The 17,843-nt window shown below is 37.5% G+C and overlaps 1 protein-coding gene across 9 annotated transcripts in view; it reads right to left on the bottom strand.

Annotated features, from left to right (window-relative positions):
* LRCH3 (leucine rich repeats and calponin homology domain containing 3) overlaps window positions 1-17,843 on the bottom strand; it is a 122,729-nt gene that overhangs the window by 15,379 nt on the left and 89,507 nt on the right. For 3 of the 9 annotated variants that reach the window (XM_030329031.1, XM_030329028.1, XM_030329029.1), the window contains exons 13-19: window positions 17,626-17,676; window positions 16,074-16,127; window positions 11,624-11,695; window positions 8,014-8,062; window positions 7,165-7,272; window positions 5,278-5,396; window positions 4,358-4,495 (exon numbers count right to left, since the gene is read on the bottom strand). In XM_030329031.1, the coding sequence (XP_030184891.1) occupies window positions 4,358-4,495; window positions 5,278-5,396; window positions 7,165-7,272; window positions 8,014-8,062; window positions 11,624-11,695; window positions 16,074-16,127; window positions 17,626-17,676 (591 nt within the window). Of the gene's footprint in view, window positions 1-4,357; window positions 4,496-5,277; window positions 5,397-7,164; window positions 7,273-8,013; window positions 8,063-11,623; window positions 11,696-16,073; window positions 16,128-17,625; window positions 17,677-17,843 lie in introns of those variants that run through there. The other 6 variants (XM_030329033.1, XM_030329030.1, XM_032594738.1 and 3 more) reach the window with 4 other exon arrangements.

Here is a 17,843-nt window from a genome sequence, read left to right as displayed (position 1 = left end):
TTTTTGAATTGGGTGAAAGAAATTATGGTTCTTAGAATATATCACGAAAGTATTGTTTTTTAATTTTTAAAAAATCTTTATTTATTTTTGAGAGAGAAAGAGAGAGAGAGAGAGACAGATAGAGCATGAGTGGGGGAAAGGCAGAGAGAGAGAAAGACACAGAATCCGAAGCAGGCTCCAGGCTCCAAGCTGTCAGCACAGAGCCCGACGCGGGGCTTGAACTCGTGAACTGTGAGATCATGACCTGAGCTGAAGTCGGATGCTTAACCAACTGAGCCACCCAGGCGCCCCTCAAGAAAGTGTTTTTTAAGTTATATACTCACAGTGGTAATTAGGCAGTTCTCAAAGAATTACAATAAATCACCATGTTTTGTTTTTTTTTTAATTTTTTTTTTTTGAACGGGGGAGGGGCAGAGAGAGAGGGAGACACAGAATCAGAAACAGGCTCCAGGCTCTGAGCCATCAGCCCAGAGCCCGACGTGGGGCTCGAACTCGCGGACCGCGAGATCGTGACCTGGCTGAAGTCGGACGCTTAACCGACTGCGCCACCCAGGCGCCCCATAAATCACCATGTTTTAATGCAACCATAAAGAAACTGCTATGGTTCTTCATTTGTATATGGCTTTAATTTTATATTCTCCTTACAAAAAACTTCTAAGAAAGTAAGTTACAAAGCTCTCTGTGTGGTCAAAAGAACAAAATAAGGGAAGTGACAATCTAATATGAAGGAAGGTAATCCATAGAAAAGAAAAATAGATGTAAATATTTATACTGAAATCTAGTACTGTAACAGAAATCCCATTAACACAATACCGATTTACTCATAAAATCATTATCACGATTTCAAAGTAGGGATTTTTGGTTTTGTTGGGGTTTTTTGCTTTTAATTAAAATACTGGACAATCTTTAACTGGTTGGCTCAAAGTCCATTTTTTTACCCCCAAATATTCTAATTTGGGAAGTTTTAACATTTACATGTTTCTCCTTTTTTTAACATTTATTCTGAGAGAGCAAGTGAGAGAGTGAGTGGGGGAAGGGCAGAGAGAGAGGGACAGAGAGAATCTCACACTCTGGGCTGTCAGTACAGAGCCTGATGCGGGGCTTGATCTCACAAAGTGTGAGATAATGTCCTGAATCAAAATCGAGAGTCAGGTGTATAACCAACTGAGCCACCCAGGTGCCCCGAAAAGACCTCTTTTGATTTTTTAAAAAACGTTTATTTATTTTGAGAGACAGCACATGCAGAGGGGCAGAAAGAGAGAGAGAGAGAGAGAGAGAGAGAGAGAGAGAGAGAGAGAAAATTTCAAGCAGGCTCTGTGCTGTCAGCCTAGAGCCCAACTTGGGGATCGATCCTACCCAACCATGAGATCATGACCTGAGCCGAAAGCAAGAGTTGGACACTTAACTGACTGAGCCACGCAGGCGTCCCTGATTTTGGTTTTTTAAAGAGGAATTAATGTTAAGAGATTGGACTGCTTGTAACTCCTCTGTACCTTCTGTTCTCACACTTGATATGTACTCAATGCATAGGAGTTAAGTTTTGTTGTTGATTTCACTAGCAAGTTTTAAATGCTCTCATCTCATGTAATACCTATATTTCTTTGACTAAAAGCAGGTCCACGTGTTTCATTTCTTTAGGCAGTTAAGTATTTGTAAAATAGTTTTACTTTTTCTGTATGTATTTTACATTCTTACGTGGAGGCACTGTGCTCTGGTAATCAAGGTAAAGAACCTCAGTCACCCTTATTCTTAAACTCCCCTTTTTGCATTGGCTGCTTGCTACTTTGTATGTATCTCCTCTGGAAATGAAAAGTGACAGATGTGTCCTTTTTAAAATTATTCTTAAAACATTTTTTTTTCTTTAATCCAGTTGACAGAATCTGGGAAGAATGCAAAGTATGAATAAACCCTTTCCTTACTGGTGTTGCCAAACAGCACAATTCCTATTCTATTAATCACCACCTTTAGGACCAACAGCAAGTCTTTCAAGTCTCTGAGAGCACAGCAGACTTTGGTAGTGCTGTTCCTCTCTGCCTTTCCTAAACAAAACTGAAGGACTATTTTCAGGGGTCACTAAATAAAAAGTGGCTGCCAATTTTCCTTAGAAGCAAATGCAACATGCTACCTGTGGATGTGCTAGAGGGGATACGGCCACATCATCACCCTTGGGACTTTGGTAACAAAGCAGCTTTTGTAATTAGAAGAATACAAGGTCCTTGAGAGAGATAAATGATTTGCATCTGGAGAGGTAGCACGTTGAATATCCAAAAGTGGCCATCTATAGGCCTAGATACAACTGCAATTTGAGTAAAGAATTTGTAACAGGAAGTGCCTGCTAAATAACAAATGACCAGAAAATGAGATGAGGTCAAGTTTTTTGAAAGGTTAGACAATGTTAAGCATGTTACAAATGAACAGTATCCAGGGGCACCTGGGTGGCTTAGTCAGTTAAGCATTTGACTCTTGATTTCAGCTCAGGTCATGATCTCATGGTTTTGTGAGATGGAGCCACACGTCAGGCTTTGTGTCCTTCCCCTGCTTGCATGTGCGTGCTCTCTCTCTCTCTCTCAAAATTAATAAACTTAAAAAAAATGAACAGTATCCATTCACAATCATCAAAAGAGGGTGTTACAACAATAACTATTAAATGCAATGGGAACCTTCATTATATCCTGTGTGTGTGTGTGTGTGTGTGTGTGTGTGCGCGCGCGTGCGCGCGCTGGGTACAGGGAGAGGAGAGAGCACAGCTATGAAAGATAGTTTTGGAACAACTGGGGAAATCTGCATCTAGATTATGGATGCTGTTGGTGTTTCACCCAGCGACACATCGGCTAGCCTGTGCATCCATCCTAGTCTGGGTTGGCTGTTAGTGGCTTACTACATCCCCTTCTCAGTTTCAGCCTGATCCTACAGGAAGCACTGGAGTGTGAATCACATCTCACTCCCATCTTGAGGCAGGAGGGCTCAGCTCCTATGTCAGTCATTGGCTATGGGCTACAGAGAAGAGCAAGGTGGACTGGGACAATTCTCTGAAATATTTAGAGAGTAAAGCTCCATAATATCTGCAACTAAACAGCACAATTAAAACACAAATACACACACACACACATACACCCAAATACAGGCAAAGCAACACTGCAAAATGAAATAAATGTCAGGTCTAGGTAGATGCTTTAAGACTGTTTCTTGTAGGGCACCTGAGTGGCTCAGTCGGTTTAGTGTCTGACTTTGGCTCAGGTCATGATCTTGTAGTTCGTGAGTTCAAGCCCCATGTCGGGGTCTGTGCTCACGGCTCAGAGCCTGGAGCCTGCTTTGGATTCTGTGTCTCCCTCTCTCTCTCTCTCTCTCTCTCTCTCTCTCAAAAATGAATAAACATTTAAAAAAAAAAAGAAGAATGTTCCTTGTATTATTATTTCAATTTTCCTGAAAGTTTGAAATTTTTATAATGAAAATTTGAAGGGGAAAAAACTTGTTCTTTCTTCTGTGGGTTGTCATCCTGATACTGACTTCTGACTTCTATATCTGACCAGCAGTCAAAAGAAAACCTGCCAGTCATCCTGAATGCATCCTTGTTTTCTACCCACGGTTGGTCACTAGATCATGTCAATTCCACTCCCAAAATAGATTCATCATTCTAAACTGCAATTATAATCATATTTCTCCCCCCCAATTCTTTGTTTCTTCACTGTCTACACTAAGATAAACATCTAACTCTTTAACACGGCACATAACATCATTGTCACATGGCCCTTGGCTTACCTCTTCAGCTACATCTCCCACCATTTACACCTACGATTTTGTGCATCATCATCATCATCCTAAACAACTTATGAGTTCCTTGAACATACCATGATCCTCCCTATCTTTTGAATCTAGGCATATTATGCTGGCAAACTCCTTTTTTGTTTTTTAAAATAATCTTCTCTGTCATTGTTTTTTTAAAAAGTAATCTCTATGCCCAATGGGGCTTTAACACATGATCCCCAGATCAAGAGTCACATGCTCTATAGACAGAGCCCGCCAGGCGCCCCTATGCTGGCAAATTCCTACTCATACTTTAAGAATAGTTCAAATTTGACCTCCTCTAAGCAGGCTTTCCTGAACTCTCCAGGCAGAGTTAAGTGGTCCCTTTTTAGTATTCCTATAGCAACTTCTTGCATACCTCTCTTATAACATTTATCACAGTTATTAATAATTGATTACATGCCTTTTTTTTCGCTAGTAGAAAGTAGACCCAGGAAGGCAGGGACTGGATTGTTCATATTTGTATCCCTAGCATTCTGCATAATACCTGCCATTGTACATAATATATGTCTCATGAATAGCCAATGGGTTTTTTTTAGTATTATATACTTACTACAGCTGGTGAAGGGACATGGATGCTTGGGACAGATCGAGGCCGCACATGATTGGCCAAATGGCAAAGAACAACACCATCGGTTAGAGCTGCTCCCAGATCACAAGGCAGTGATACTTTCAACCGGTACTCAATATGCTAGAAGAACAGGAAAATGTGTAATACGTTAACTGATGTGGCTGACACAGGACATAATGGAGTTACAATGAAATACTATAATTAAGAATCAAGATAAAAAGCAAATAAGTACCACAATCCCTATTTTATTTGTTTATTTATTTATTTTGTTTTTGAGAGCAGGGGAGGGGCAGACGACGGAGAGGAAGAGAGAGAATCTTAAGCAGGGCTTGATCTCAAGACTGTGAGGTCACGACCTGAGCTAAAAATCAAGTCAGATGCTTAACTGATTTAAGCCACCCAGGCACCCCAAGTACCACAATCCCCATTTTATCCTTCCATCCTAAGTCAGTAACTCAAGGAGATCTAATACATACATATGGTGGCCAGGCCACAGTGGTGCAAAATATTACATGAGAAATTCATTTACAATTTTATGCTTAGAAATAAAACAGAACTAGATTCTGTCAATTCCAAAATAAAACACTATATGTAAGTGTGATATATATATGTGTGTACATACATATAAATTATTGCTACTCTTACAAGATTTCTGTACATGAGGCAGAAAAAACTTTTAAATGAGCAGGGCTAGGGATTGAGCTTTATAGAATAACCCATCTCATTTTCCTAGCAAACAGATGAAAAGAATGCCCTTAATAGCAGAATCTCTTTTACATCTACCACACGGTGGGCACTTGTTGATTCTATTAAAAATTTTAAGTCAAATGAACAAGTGATTGCAGGGTTATGTGCTCTAGCAGTAACAATGTGAAAGTATAATTCAGAGGTAGTGTACACACTTTCCGTAGTTGATCCATTAATTCCAGCTCTTCTTCTCTCTGTCTTGAATTGGGTCTTGTTATGGGATCTGCAGAGTCAGTGGGAGGTGCAGAAGATGAAAGAAGGGGTGAAGCATGACCTAAAAAAATATGAATATGTAAGACAGAAAGGCGACTGCTAGTGCTGGAAAAATTCTCAGCTCCACCTGATCACAGGCTCCTTACAAGTGCAGCACTTTTCACTTCTGCATGGACTCTTTAAAAAAAGTTTTTATTATGAAAAGTTTCAAATATACACAATAATAGGGAGAACAGTGTTAAAAACTACCAAATGTCCATTACCCACTTAGCTCAACTCATTTTGATTAAAAATGTTTCCATTGAAAAATAACACACATACAGAAAATTATGCAAATCATAACTCAATAAATTATCACAAAGTAGACACAATCAGGTCAATAAATGCAATTATTACCAACACCCAGAAGGCCCTCTCATGACACCTACCCATCAGTACCTAATGGTTACTTCCAACAACACAGGTCCTAGCTATGGACTTCTTGATTTGTAATACCACAGATTTGTTTTGTCTAGTTTTGAACTTTCTATAAATGAAGCCAAATATATGTATGTATGCATGCTTTTGTCTTCTTTTGATCGACACTATAAGATTTATCCATATTGTATGTGTTAATTGGTTCATTTTTATTGCTTATACTGTATCCCATTGTACAAACACACCACAATTATTTACCCATTGTATCAGTCATGAACACTCTGTTTGGGCTATCATGAATAAATAATGTTGCTATAAATATTTTTGTAAATATCTTGGGGTATATATGCTTACACATTTCGGAAAGCAAACTGCTGGTGATAGGACATACAAGTGTTCAGTATTATTAGATAATGGAAACAGTTTTCCATACTAGTTTACAATCCTATATGCAGTGTGTCTCTGGTTTGATTTTAAATCTGTAAGGGCATCTATCAGTTACACTCAAAGTTGTTATTTTTTATTTGAAATGTTTGTTTCTACTTCCAGGTAACTTCTTTGGAGGCCAGGCAGATGTATATTAACTAAAAAACTAAAAAGTAGATTTAAAAAAAAAAAGAATTACTGATTCATTTCTTTAAGAACACATAAAATAGCTTTTATCAATAGAAAAATCTGAAAAAGGCTCATTACAGAGAGAAGGAACATTCCCTAAAGCCTGAAAGAGTGTTTTATTTGTTCCAACCTATAACCTCCTTTGGGTAGTGCTAAGAAACTCTAGTTAAATTGAAACAAGATTCTCCTGCTTTTTTTTTTTTTAATGTTTATTTTTGAGAGAGAGAGAGAAACAGAGAGCAAGCAGGGGGAGGGCAGAGAAAGAGGGAGGCACAGAATCTGAAGCAGGCTCCAGGCTCTGAGCTGTCAGCACAGAGCCCGATGCGGGGCTCAAACTCATGAACCGTGAGATACATCATGATGTGAGCCAAAGTTGGACGCTTAACTGACTGAGCCACCCAGGCACCCCAAAGATTCTCCTGCTTTAATGTTAGTGAGATCAAAGTTTAAAGCTTTTGCCAAAGTGACGTCTCAGGGTAGAAGTTTAAAAGCATACAGCAAGCATAGGGGTGCCTGGTTGGCTCAGTTGGTTAAGTGTCCAACTTCAGTTCAGGTCATGATCTCACGGTTCATGGGTTCAAGCTCTGCATCAGGCTCAATGCCGACAGCTCAGAGCCTGGAGCCTGCTTTGGATTGTGTCTCCCTCTCTCTGCCCCTCCTCCGCTGCTCATGATTTGTCTCTCTCTCTCTCTCTCAAAAGTAAATAAACATTGAAAAAATAATAATAAAATAAAAGCATACAAGTTACTGTCATTATATAAAACACCCACCCCCCCTTCTCAGTCACTATGACCTACCTTTATTTGCTTCTGCCCTGACAGCTGCTCGGTAAAGGAAGCTTTCAGGGCGCTGGGCCTGGTTTCTCTGAATAGCAGCAGGAAAAGAATATGCAGGGGAATGATGAACTACATCAGCATGGAAAAGCAAAATAAGATTAAAGGAGATGGAAAAAAATTAAATATAACAACAGACACATGTCACAAGTTCAATAAATGATATAAAGATCAAATTAAACATGATAATTACATAAAGTGATAATTTTGTTTATTAATATAAAATCTAGTACAGAAAAGTAACCTTGAAATCAGGAAGGCTGTTTGTAGTTTTGTTTTTTTTTTTTTGTTTTTTTTTTCAACATTTATTTTTGGGACAGAGAGAGACAGAGCATGAACGGGGGAGGGGCAGAGAGAGAGGGAGACACAGAATCGGAAACAGGCTCCAGGCTCTGAGCCATTAGCCCAGAGCCCGACGCGGGGCTCGAACTCACAGACCGCGAGATCGTGACCTGGCTGAAGTCGGACGCTTAACCGACTGCGCCACCCAGGCGCCCCGGCTGTTTGTAGTTTTAATTGTCATGCTATTTTTGGTATGTTAATAAAGGCAGAATGAGTGTTAATATATTGAATAGATTCTCTTGCAAACCTATAGCCCTGCTAGCTCATGTTCATTTGTTCATATCAAATGCTTGAAGAGGTGACCAACCAGTTGAATTAAAAAATGGAAAATGTGCAGGAAGTTCCCAATTGTGGGTCTGATTTCTCATCTCAGAAATGGAAGTCACAGCTCTCTGAGAGGTATTTATCAGGAAAATCCTAGTAAAGAATTACTCTTGATGTGGTTAATTGTACCTTTGTGTCTATTATTACCTGTTTCTGTTGTAGGTGAACTTGATATGGTATTAGATCTGTCATTGTTCTGTAGAGAAATGGAGATATATCAATAATTATTACTCAAGAAGAGCTACTTTCCACATTTATGATTACTTTGGGATAAAAGAAAAAATCATGCAAGTCTCTTTTAAAATTAAGTCTAGAAATGAGAATTTGGAGTAAGGGTTGATTTTGTACATTATTTTTAAGGCCAAACTTTTTACTTACTTCTGTAACATGAAAAGTTTATATAATGCATTCTCTAAAGATAGTTCTATTATATAATAGGTCTTTCCTATGACTATGAAAAATGATCATCCTAAGGCAGAAAATTTTATTGGGAAATGTATAGGGGAGAATAATTTCATTTTATAATTTCATTTTCTGGTATAGTTTCTAAAGTATATTTCTCCACCTCTGGAGAGTAAAATTTAATGTATTAAAAAAAATGATGAAGATTTCTTCATTTCTGTTAGGAAACAAAGTGTTTAAAGATAGATAGCTGTATTTCCAGACTAACATTTAAGTCCAAGATATTTTTACTTCATTGACCAAAGAGAACTTATATAAAAAGGGGGAAGAGCTAGCTTAACATGTATAAAGTTTATCTAAAAAAAGAGAAATGTAATTAAGCTCATTTAAAAAGAAGTGTTGGTTGGATGGGTTAAAGACACTGAAGACTTGGCAGGGGAGTAGAATCAAGAAAGGTTAGAGTAACAATATTCAAGGCCTCAACATCTAGGCCCAATAAATTAAACATATTATAACTTTATTTAATTTTTTAATGTCTATTTACTTTTGAGAGAGAGAACAGGGGAGGGGCAGAGAGAGAGGGAGACACAGAATCCAAAGCAGGCTCCAAGCTCTGAGCTGTCAGCACTGAGCCTGATGTGGGGCTCAAACTCGTGAACTACGAGATCATGACCTGAGCTCCAATCAGACGCTTAACTGACTGAGCCACCCAAGTGCCCCTAACCGAATGATTTTAAAACACAGAGGTACATACATCTGCTCCCATGCTTTTTTCTCCCTTTTGGTTTTAATATTTTCAGAAATCTGTTCTCTCTAGTTGGGAGCTGGGCAGAAGAAATTAATTATGATAGGGAATTTGTTAACATTCATGCATATATACACACATACACAGAAGTCATGCTGTTGAGAAGATTCTTGGACTGATCTGGAAGACAATTTCATGGTAACAGTTCCTTGATTTGATACTCTTTGGCTGAAAATTTATAAAGTAAGCCAAGCTGTTGAGTGAAGCAATGTATTACATCTTCATTAGTGAAAAAAGATATGTTCATCAAGTTTATAGATGCAAATATGCTAAGTTTAGGATGTTGAAAAGAAATGAAAATTTAAACAACAAATTTAAAATAAGAGCAACAAAAAAAAGATATAATAAGAGCGGCAAGAACTAATAAAAAGAACGAACAAGAAAATGAGGCGAAAACGATATCTTTGCAAGGAAACAAAAAAGAATATCCTTATTTTCAAGAAATATGAGACAGAAAGGAGAAAACTAGTTAGCCCAACAGAGACCTAGTCAAGGGTCAATGGTACAAACAGGAAAACATAAACAGTAGAGATTATTCCAGACATAGAGGGAAAATATACATTTTTTAATTTAAAAAGACTAATAGGAGTTAGGCTAGAAATTTAATATTGCAAAAAAGAATTAAGCTAACAGACAACTCTATTAGACGAGGAGGAAGAAGTGAAGCAAACTGCACTGAATGGCAACAAATTTCTCCACCTCTAGAAACATCAAAAAGGTACACAGCTTTACACAGCTGTGTGTAAAGAAAAACAAAGCCAGAATAGAGGCAACTTGTAAAATGGTGATTTTTAAAATGTACTTTTATTGAAACTAGAAATCTAAGTGACTTGCATTCTAGGGTATGAAGATTATTAGTTCAAATTACTCAGAGGCCACTGACTCTATTTGAGAACTCTTGCAGAACTGGAGCAAAAAAACAGAAATTGACAGGAACTCAACTTTTTTTTTGCCTGGTTAAGCAACAAAAGAAGTAAACCCATGGCTAAATATATATAAATATATATCAGCTGTATAGTAACAAGGATGCCAAAAAATAAGGGTAAGTCTTTTTAAACTAATCATTTATACTAGAGCAGGTCTGACAGAAAGTTAAACTTACCATACAAGGGTTGGCACGTTCAGATTTGGCCTTTTCAACTATGATTCTGGGAGAGAATAAGCCCCGATGCCCTAAGGTATCCACTGAGTGTAATGAATTAACTTCTCTCCTATATATCTCCTATACTAGTAATATACCCTCCTTGAGAGAAGTTTGAGAACAATCCCTCAATTTTCTGGGTTGTCATTCAAATGAGGAACCTAGCTGAGAAAGGCTAGCAAAGAGTTAACAGAGATGAGAATTATAAAGGTTTTTCAAAAGTCATCCAGGTATGTGTAGCATCTTCAATACCGACTAAAGAGAAGGTTTATCAGGCTTACAGATGATACAACGTTGGGGCCAGCACTTAGAAGAACATGATGCAAGAATTTCAAAGTATTGTGGTAAATCAGAGAATTAAAAATGTTCAAAGATACAAGATATGGAAATTAATTATCATTTAGGAGTATAACTGAAACATTTGAGAATTACAGTGGCTACTGACCAAAATGGATACTGAAATGAGAAAAGCCAACCCAACGCTTAGAATAAGATGTGAAAAACCTTGTTTCATGCTCAGCGCCAGATAGGCTCTAATAAGGGCTATATTTCTACTTGGGGGCTGTGGAGCCAAAATGGAAGGCAGAGAACTTGAGAAAGCTCAAAAGGATTAACAGACTAGGAAAGGCACATAAAACAACCAGAGTTTATTTAGGGAGAAGACAAGGGCAGCATCATAATAGTTTTCAAATATAAAGATTCTTTTTTAAAGACTGCTACGTAACTAGAAAATCTCTACTCTGGAAAGAAGAGAAGTAAGTGTAAGCCACAGGGTGTGGATCTAAGTCAGACAAGGGGAGAACCTTCTAACAGGGAAGATTATTAATAATTTCTTATATATCATATGATTAACAAATATGGAATCACCATTCCTAGAGGCCTTCAAAAAATAAAATACCACAGGGTTGCAGGCCATATTCCAACTCTGTTATTAAGCTCAAAAGCAGCCACAGAAAGTATATGAACAAATGGTAGTGGCTGTGTGCCAATAAATCCATTTCCAAAAAATGTGGCCTACAGGCCATAGCTTGTTGACCTCTACTAGAAGAAGGTTTTAGCAGTGACACTTTTGGGGACTGGGACTGAAATAATTTTAAATGCACATTAGAAAACAGAGTTAACTTTACATTATTTATCAGCCAAAGTAAAATAACTCATGACAAAAAAAAATAACCTTTGGTAGGAAAATCAGAACAGCATATCAAACAGAATTTCAATATAAAGAATTAACGCAGGCTCTGTGTTTCTAGTATGGTAAATCTTCCAAAAATTTCAAGTAAAATTAATGTTAAATTCAAATAGTCTTATATGCTTATGTATATTTCATGCAATCCTAGATTTCACACTGCTGTTGGACCAATCTATTGGAAAATTTCAAGTTCCTGGTGTATTACGGTAACAAGAGATACCTTAAGAAGCATGAAGGCAGAAGAATGAGGCAGGGTAGCTGCACAGCCCACTTGATTCAACCCTGACAGCGACTAAATTTTAAAAGAGAAAGGGAAGAAACAAACAAAAGGCAGCATTTATGTTAGCAAAATGTCAGGCAGGCAGGCAGATCCGGTCAATGAAATTAGAAAAGGAAAGGTCATGGACCTACAGTTTTCCCATCTGTATAATTCAAACTATTTCAATACTTCATACCACATTAACCAAGAAATGAAAGGGCTTTTGGCTTTCGGCTTGGAGGAGGCCAAGGTGCAACTGTCTTTGGTCATCTCAAATCCAGGTTCATGCAACACCAGCTGCCTCCATTATGCTGCCTAAATTTGACCCCAGTGACATCAAAGCCATACACCTGAGGTGCACTGGTGGGGACGTCAGTGCCACATTTGCCCTGGCCCCCAAGATCAGCCCCCTGGGTTTGTCTCCAAAAAGGTTTGTGATGACATTACCAAGGCAACTTGTGATTGGAAGGGTCTCAGGATTACAGTGAAACTGACCATTCATTCAGAATAGACAGGCTCATATTGAAGTGGTGCCTTCTGCCTCTGCCCTGATTATCAAAGTTCTCAAGGAACCACCAAGAGACACAAAGCAGAACGTTAAGCACAGTGGAACCATCATTTTCTATGAGATTGTCAACACTGCCTGACGGATGTGGCACTGATCTTTAGCTAGAGAACTCTCTGGAACCATAAAGAGATCCTGGGGACTGCTCAATCTGTGGGCTGCAATGTTGATGGCCACCACACTCATGACATCATAGATGACATCAACAGTGGAACAGTGGAATGTTCAGCTAGTTAAGAACTACAAAGGAAAATATTTTGATAAATGATAGTTTGACAACCAAAAAAAGGGCAAACTAAGAACATCAAAATTGTTGAGCAAAATTGCCTTAGAAACTACCAAGACTTGTGCTATTCCTCTTATGGGGAAACAAATCCAGTCAAAGAGCTCATTTTAACTGAGCAGAACTGGCATGAGTAAAGACACTATTTTTTCAACACTGATCCAAATTAGAGTTATTATAATTCCATATACCAGCTCTGATGTGAAAAAACAGAGGAATGAGGATTCTGTGTCATGCCTTGCAGATGAACCAGCATTTCATTTCTGCCTCTATGTCCAAATGACCTACATGAGTGTAAGAGGAATTTTCCTTTTCTTTGAATCCTTTATCCTTTCACCAACCTACATACAACTAGAAATATTAGATGTATCTGTCAAGTATATTAAAGGTATAATTAGAGACAGTAAGTGTTAGAATCTATTGTACAGAATTATGATTACAGATAAAACCCAAAACATGACAATTCTTTAATTTGGTAAAGAGTGGAAATCAGAGAAGACAGGACTTTCATCACAAAGGGCACTGGATAAGATTGGACCTATTACAACAACAAAATGCCAGTCAGTCTTAAATATATTGAAATCTTTATATGTTAAATAACTTTTAAAAATTTAAACTAGGATCACAAATACGTGAATCATGGAACAAATGACCTTATTAAGCACTTGTGGGTGTTTAGAAAAACGTGTGTAGATGATCAATAAAATGAATACAACAATTTTTAAAAAAAATTTTTTTTTTCAACGTTTATTTATTTTTGGGACAGAGAGAGACAGAGCATGAATGGGCGAGGGGCAGAGAGAGAGGGAGACACAGAATCGGAAACAGGCTCCAGGCTCTGAGCCATCAGCCCAGAGCCTGACGCGGGGCTCGAACTCACGGACCGCGAGATCGTGACCTGGCTGAAGTCGGACGCTTAACCGACTGCGCCACCCAGGCGCCCCGAATACAACAATTTTTAATGACAGTTGATAGATAGCAATGTTTCTTTTTGGGGAGGGTGGGGAAAAAAATTTTTTTAAAGTAACATTGTAACCTAATCTATCAAAGGAAATATACCAAAGAACAAGATTGTGACAACAGTCATATCGTCACCTCTTCAGTTTTCCTGGGCCTCCTTATAACCAAATGTACAGAAATTACTGTCAATCTCAAACATAAAAAGGCTAAAAGCCACTATTTTGGCAAAGGAGGACAAAAAAAGTGGAAAAGAAGAGGATGCGAAATGAGCCTAGATACTCTCTAGTTTCTAGAGATGAGATACAGATGCGGATTGGATATAGATGAAAACAACAGAAGCCTGGAGGGCAGCCCTAAGAGCATGTTAGTGTCATGGATATTAAACATCACTAATACTTATTTCAGATTTTGTATTTCAAGGTCTTTAAATGAAATCCAACATGTACACCTTGCTATACATCATCAGACCTTTTCATCATGAAACAATTTAATGAGCAATTTCAGATGCATAGCATTTATGTGTTCATTCAGGAAATATTTATTGAGCACTTAATATATCCCAGGAACGATGACAGGAACTGAGTATACATAGGTAAATGCAACAGAGATTATCCCTGTGCCCATGAAGTTTAGAGTCTGGTAGTCTAATAGGGAAGAGACCTAAAACAATAAACATCCACCTAAATGAACTATGAAGAGAAAAAATAACAGTGGAGACAAATTTGATTTGGGGGTTGTAGGCTGCAGAAGAGTCATTTTTAAAGATCTAACATTTAAGCAGATACCTGATAGATGAGTAGAAATTAACCAAGGAGTATATACAGGGAGGGAGAGGCATTCCATGCTGAGGGAAACAGCATGTGCAAAAGGTTGTGAGGTAGAAACAGGCTTGCTGTATTTGAAAAGCTGAAAAAATGCTGGTGCAGAATGAGCCCTGAGCCCAGAGATGAGAGAGAATATGCAGGGGCTTGCAGGCTGTGTTAAGAAGGACTTTATTCTACCATATGAAGCTACTGAAGAGAAGTCTTGAGGAAAGCAGAGGTATGATTTAAAAATACGACTCTTTCTGCAAAGTGTTGGATACTATTTGGCATACAAAAATATGTGAGACACTGTCCTTTTAAAGGCCATCTCATTTAGGTCAAACATGAATACTGATAAGTAAAATACAAGGGTATATGTTTTGAAAATGGCTGAAAGCCATTTCAAATTTCACACCAAGGGGATCTGTTTTTCCAAATTCCACTTTTTCCTTGACAAAGAAGTGTGGCCACTCAGACTTATGTCACTTCCTATACATTATTAAATCTCATCTTCAGTCTCCTAAAATGCTTTCCATTATAGTGTGAGAGGCAATACACCATGGTGCTTAATAAATAGTAGGTTCTCAAGTCAGCCAGATCTGGATTTGAACCCAATCTTGCACTTACTAGCTATGTGACCTCGGACAAATCTCATTCTGGACAAAATATCTGTGCCTCGGTAATCATTTGTAAGATGGTGATCAGTTTAACCTTAACTTTTAAGATCGCTGTGAGGAATAAATGAGATAATTCTGGTAAAGTATCTGGATCATCACAGGCTCTCAGTATTTTTTTCCATTAATTTAAATCATTTGCTTCTCATATCAATTAATTTCCACAAAAACTCCAGAAGGTGGTGGTTTTATTTACCTGTAAGACTGCCCAGTTAAAATGTGCTTTATCCATCTCAAAGGAAATGATAACTGCAGAACATACAGAAATTTTGACAATGGACATTTAGGTTAAGAAGGGCCTCCTGCTGAAGTATGCACTTCACGCAGGAGTATGTACAAGGGCGGCAGTTACCAGCACATGAGACAGGAATTGCTACACACAGACTTTTGAACTGCTAGTTTTCAATACTACTATAAAAAATATCATAAAACATGATGGGGAAAGCAATTATGTGAATGTTAGAATTCTCTTGCAAGGCTGACAAAAGTAAGATTTTTCAATACTGCTCTTATGTTATACTCATTTTCTGCTGAAGAAACAGGCAATAAAAGTAAACTGGTGTTAAAAAACGATCAGTAGATAACATTCCGAGTTAATGTTTCCCAAAGTTTAAAAAATGGGCATAGAGGGATAATCTTGAGATGTAAGTATTTTTGAAAAGTTTGGGATTTTCAGTAGCTTAAAATAGACAATAAAATAGGATGGCAAATATACAGTTGTGTAATTAGTGTCATGCAGGAAGGAAATCCATTTAACACACAGGTGACTCATGAGCCAAATTAATGATTAATAAAGTAAGCGCACCTAGAATTAGAAATGACATCTAAAAAAGTAATGTGCCCTCTCCTCCCAACCCACATCCAAAGCCAATGTGGTTTGCAGTGTGAATGTTTTCCTTTTGGAAACACTAACAAAGGTATTTGAATCATAGCTGCAGAACACTGGAACGCTGGTAAGTCATGAACAGTAAAGCAGGGAAACAGTTCTAGCTATTTATAAAGTATTTAGTAATGACGCTCATCATGTTTTATGGTACGTAGATAATTTCTGAATGAAAAGTGTAATTACTATTCTCCAAACTCTAGATATAACAATATATAACTCCGTTTTGTGCAAGGCTCTTACCACTAACAAGGCACTATCATCAGTGTGCTGAGACCTTCTGGATGGGAAGGGACACTGGAGAGGCAGAGAGAAAGGAAGCAGTGTCAAAAACAAACGATGCACACACGTGACATATTTCACAAATAACACAAGCAAAGAGGTATATTAAGACATAATGAAGATGCTAACATATAGGATTGCATTCACAAACATTTTGAATTCATGTATCATAAAAGCTAATAAATTGATTCTGAGTAATGATTTTCTTCCAAACAGCTTAATTCCAAATATGATCTGATTGCTTAAAAACTGACTAAAGCAAGGAGGGAACAGGGATTATTCTCTATTCACGGAAGAGAAAGCTGAAGTATAGGCATAGCAGTAACAAAGAATTTGTGGTCATTTAATGAGTCAGTCACAAATTAAAACAATAAACCCAAGAGTCATGATTTCTAGTCTATGCATCTCTTCATTACCTTTCTCAGACAAGAGGACATCTAGAAATTTAAAAATTGCACACCATATTTTCCTGAGAAGCTTTAATTTTTAAATAATGAATTTCTCCAGAATGACCATTAAGAAGGAAATTTGGGGGTAAGAAAAGAAGAGGTTATTAACTTATCAAACTTTGTCAAAGGTTTGTTCCTTTATTATTACCATGTGAACAAAAGATGACTGAAAAGGCTGAGTGAATCTTTCAGGTGTAAGAACAAGGCCTAAATTCTGAGATAAACAAGAAGTAGTAATCGTATGTCTAGTCAATAAGGAAAAAAAACCTTATAATGGATCATTTAAAACATTTCAAACAATGCATTTTACATTCCAGAATCACTTGTGCTTTAAAAACTCTATGGTGAAACTTAATGCTTGTCAAACCCTGTGTGTTAGGTTTTCACGTAATTTATTTTACAGAAAACAGATTCAAAATTCACATGAAACAATGCCTTTAAGCATTTTTAAGGAAGCGGTGATCATAAACTGAAAACATGAGAAGGCAAAATATAAAGAAAAATGGCTTTAAAAACCGACTACAATACAAATACTTATTTAATAAGTTTCATTTTAACAGATCAAAATAGGTATATTTTAAAAAAGGTTAAGCAATTAATTTTACATGTTAACTTGTAATGAAAATGTACTATTTAATATTATAAAACTACTGTGTACACCGTGTAATCAATAACACACACACTCAGGAAATGAGCCCTGGAGCTGAGATGTATGTGGTATCTTTTTGTTCAATACCAACACCATGCCAGATAGAGCTCCCAGGACTACTTCTCACTACACAGTATGGTTTGAAAATGGATGAAGGAGAAGATACTTCTGGTGGGGATGGAAGAAAGAAAGAAATAACCTCCAGGTGGATTCGTATAGACTAAAAAATCCTTGATCTATAAACTTGGATAAACTCCCTGGCCCGTGTCTTCTTCTCCTGAGTAAGTAGAATTTTGTGAGGAGAAAAGGAAAATGGCAATATTTTGATCACTGAAAACACATGATAATCACATGCAAACATTTAATTTCCATTGTAATAAAAAATTCCAAAGGAAAGGTGGTTATATAGACTTACCTCACCATCTAAGGGGGATTGCTGTTTTTGTGGACTTTGTGATGCTTTGTGCTATATATCCCCAAGACCCCCCAAAAGAGGGAAGTTGGTTAGAATCTGGAACACTGGAAATGATAAATTCTATTTACCAAAATAATCACCCACATTAATTTCTGTCTCTCTTGTGTGCAGCACTTTGCCAGATTTACTGGTCGGAAGATGTCACCCTTTCCCTTAAA

Source organism: Lynx canadensis, chromosome C2 (assembly GCF_007474595.2).
Source record: "Lynx canadensis isolate LIC74 chromosome C2, mLynCan4.pri.v2, whole genome shotgun sequence".
In the NCBI taxonomy this organism is placed as follows: Eukaryota; Metazoa; Chordata; class Mammalia; order Carnivora; family Felidae; genus Lynx; species Lynx canadensis.
The sequence above is the reverse complement of the archived record's forward strand: the minus strand, read 5'-3'. Positions and strand labels throughout refer to the sequence as shown.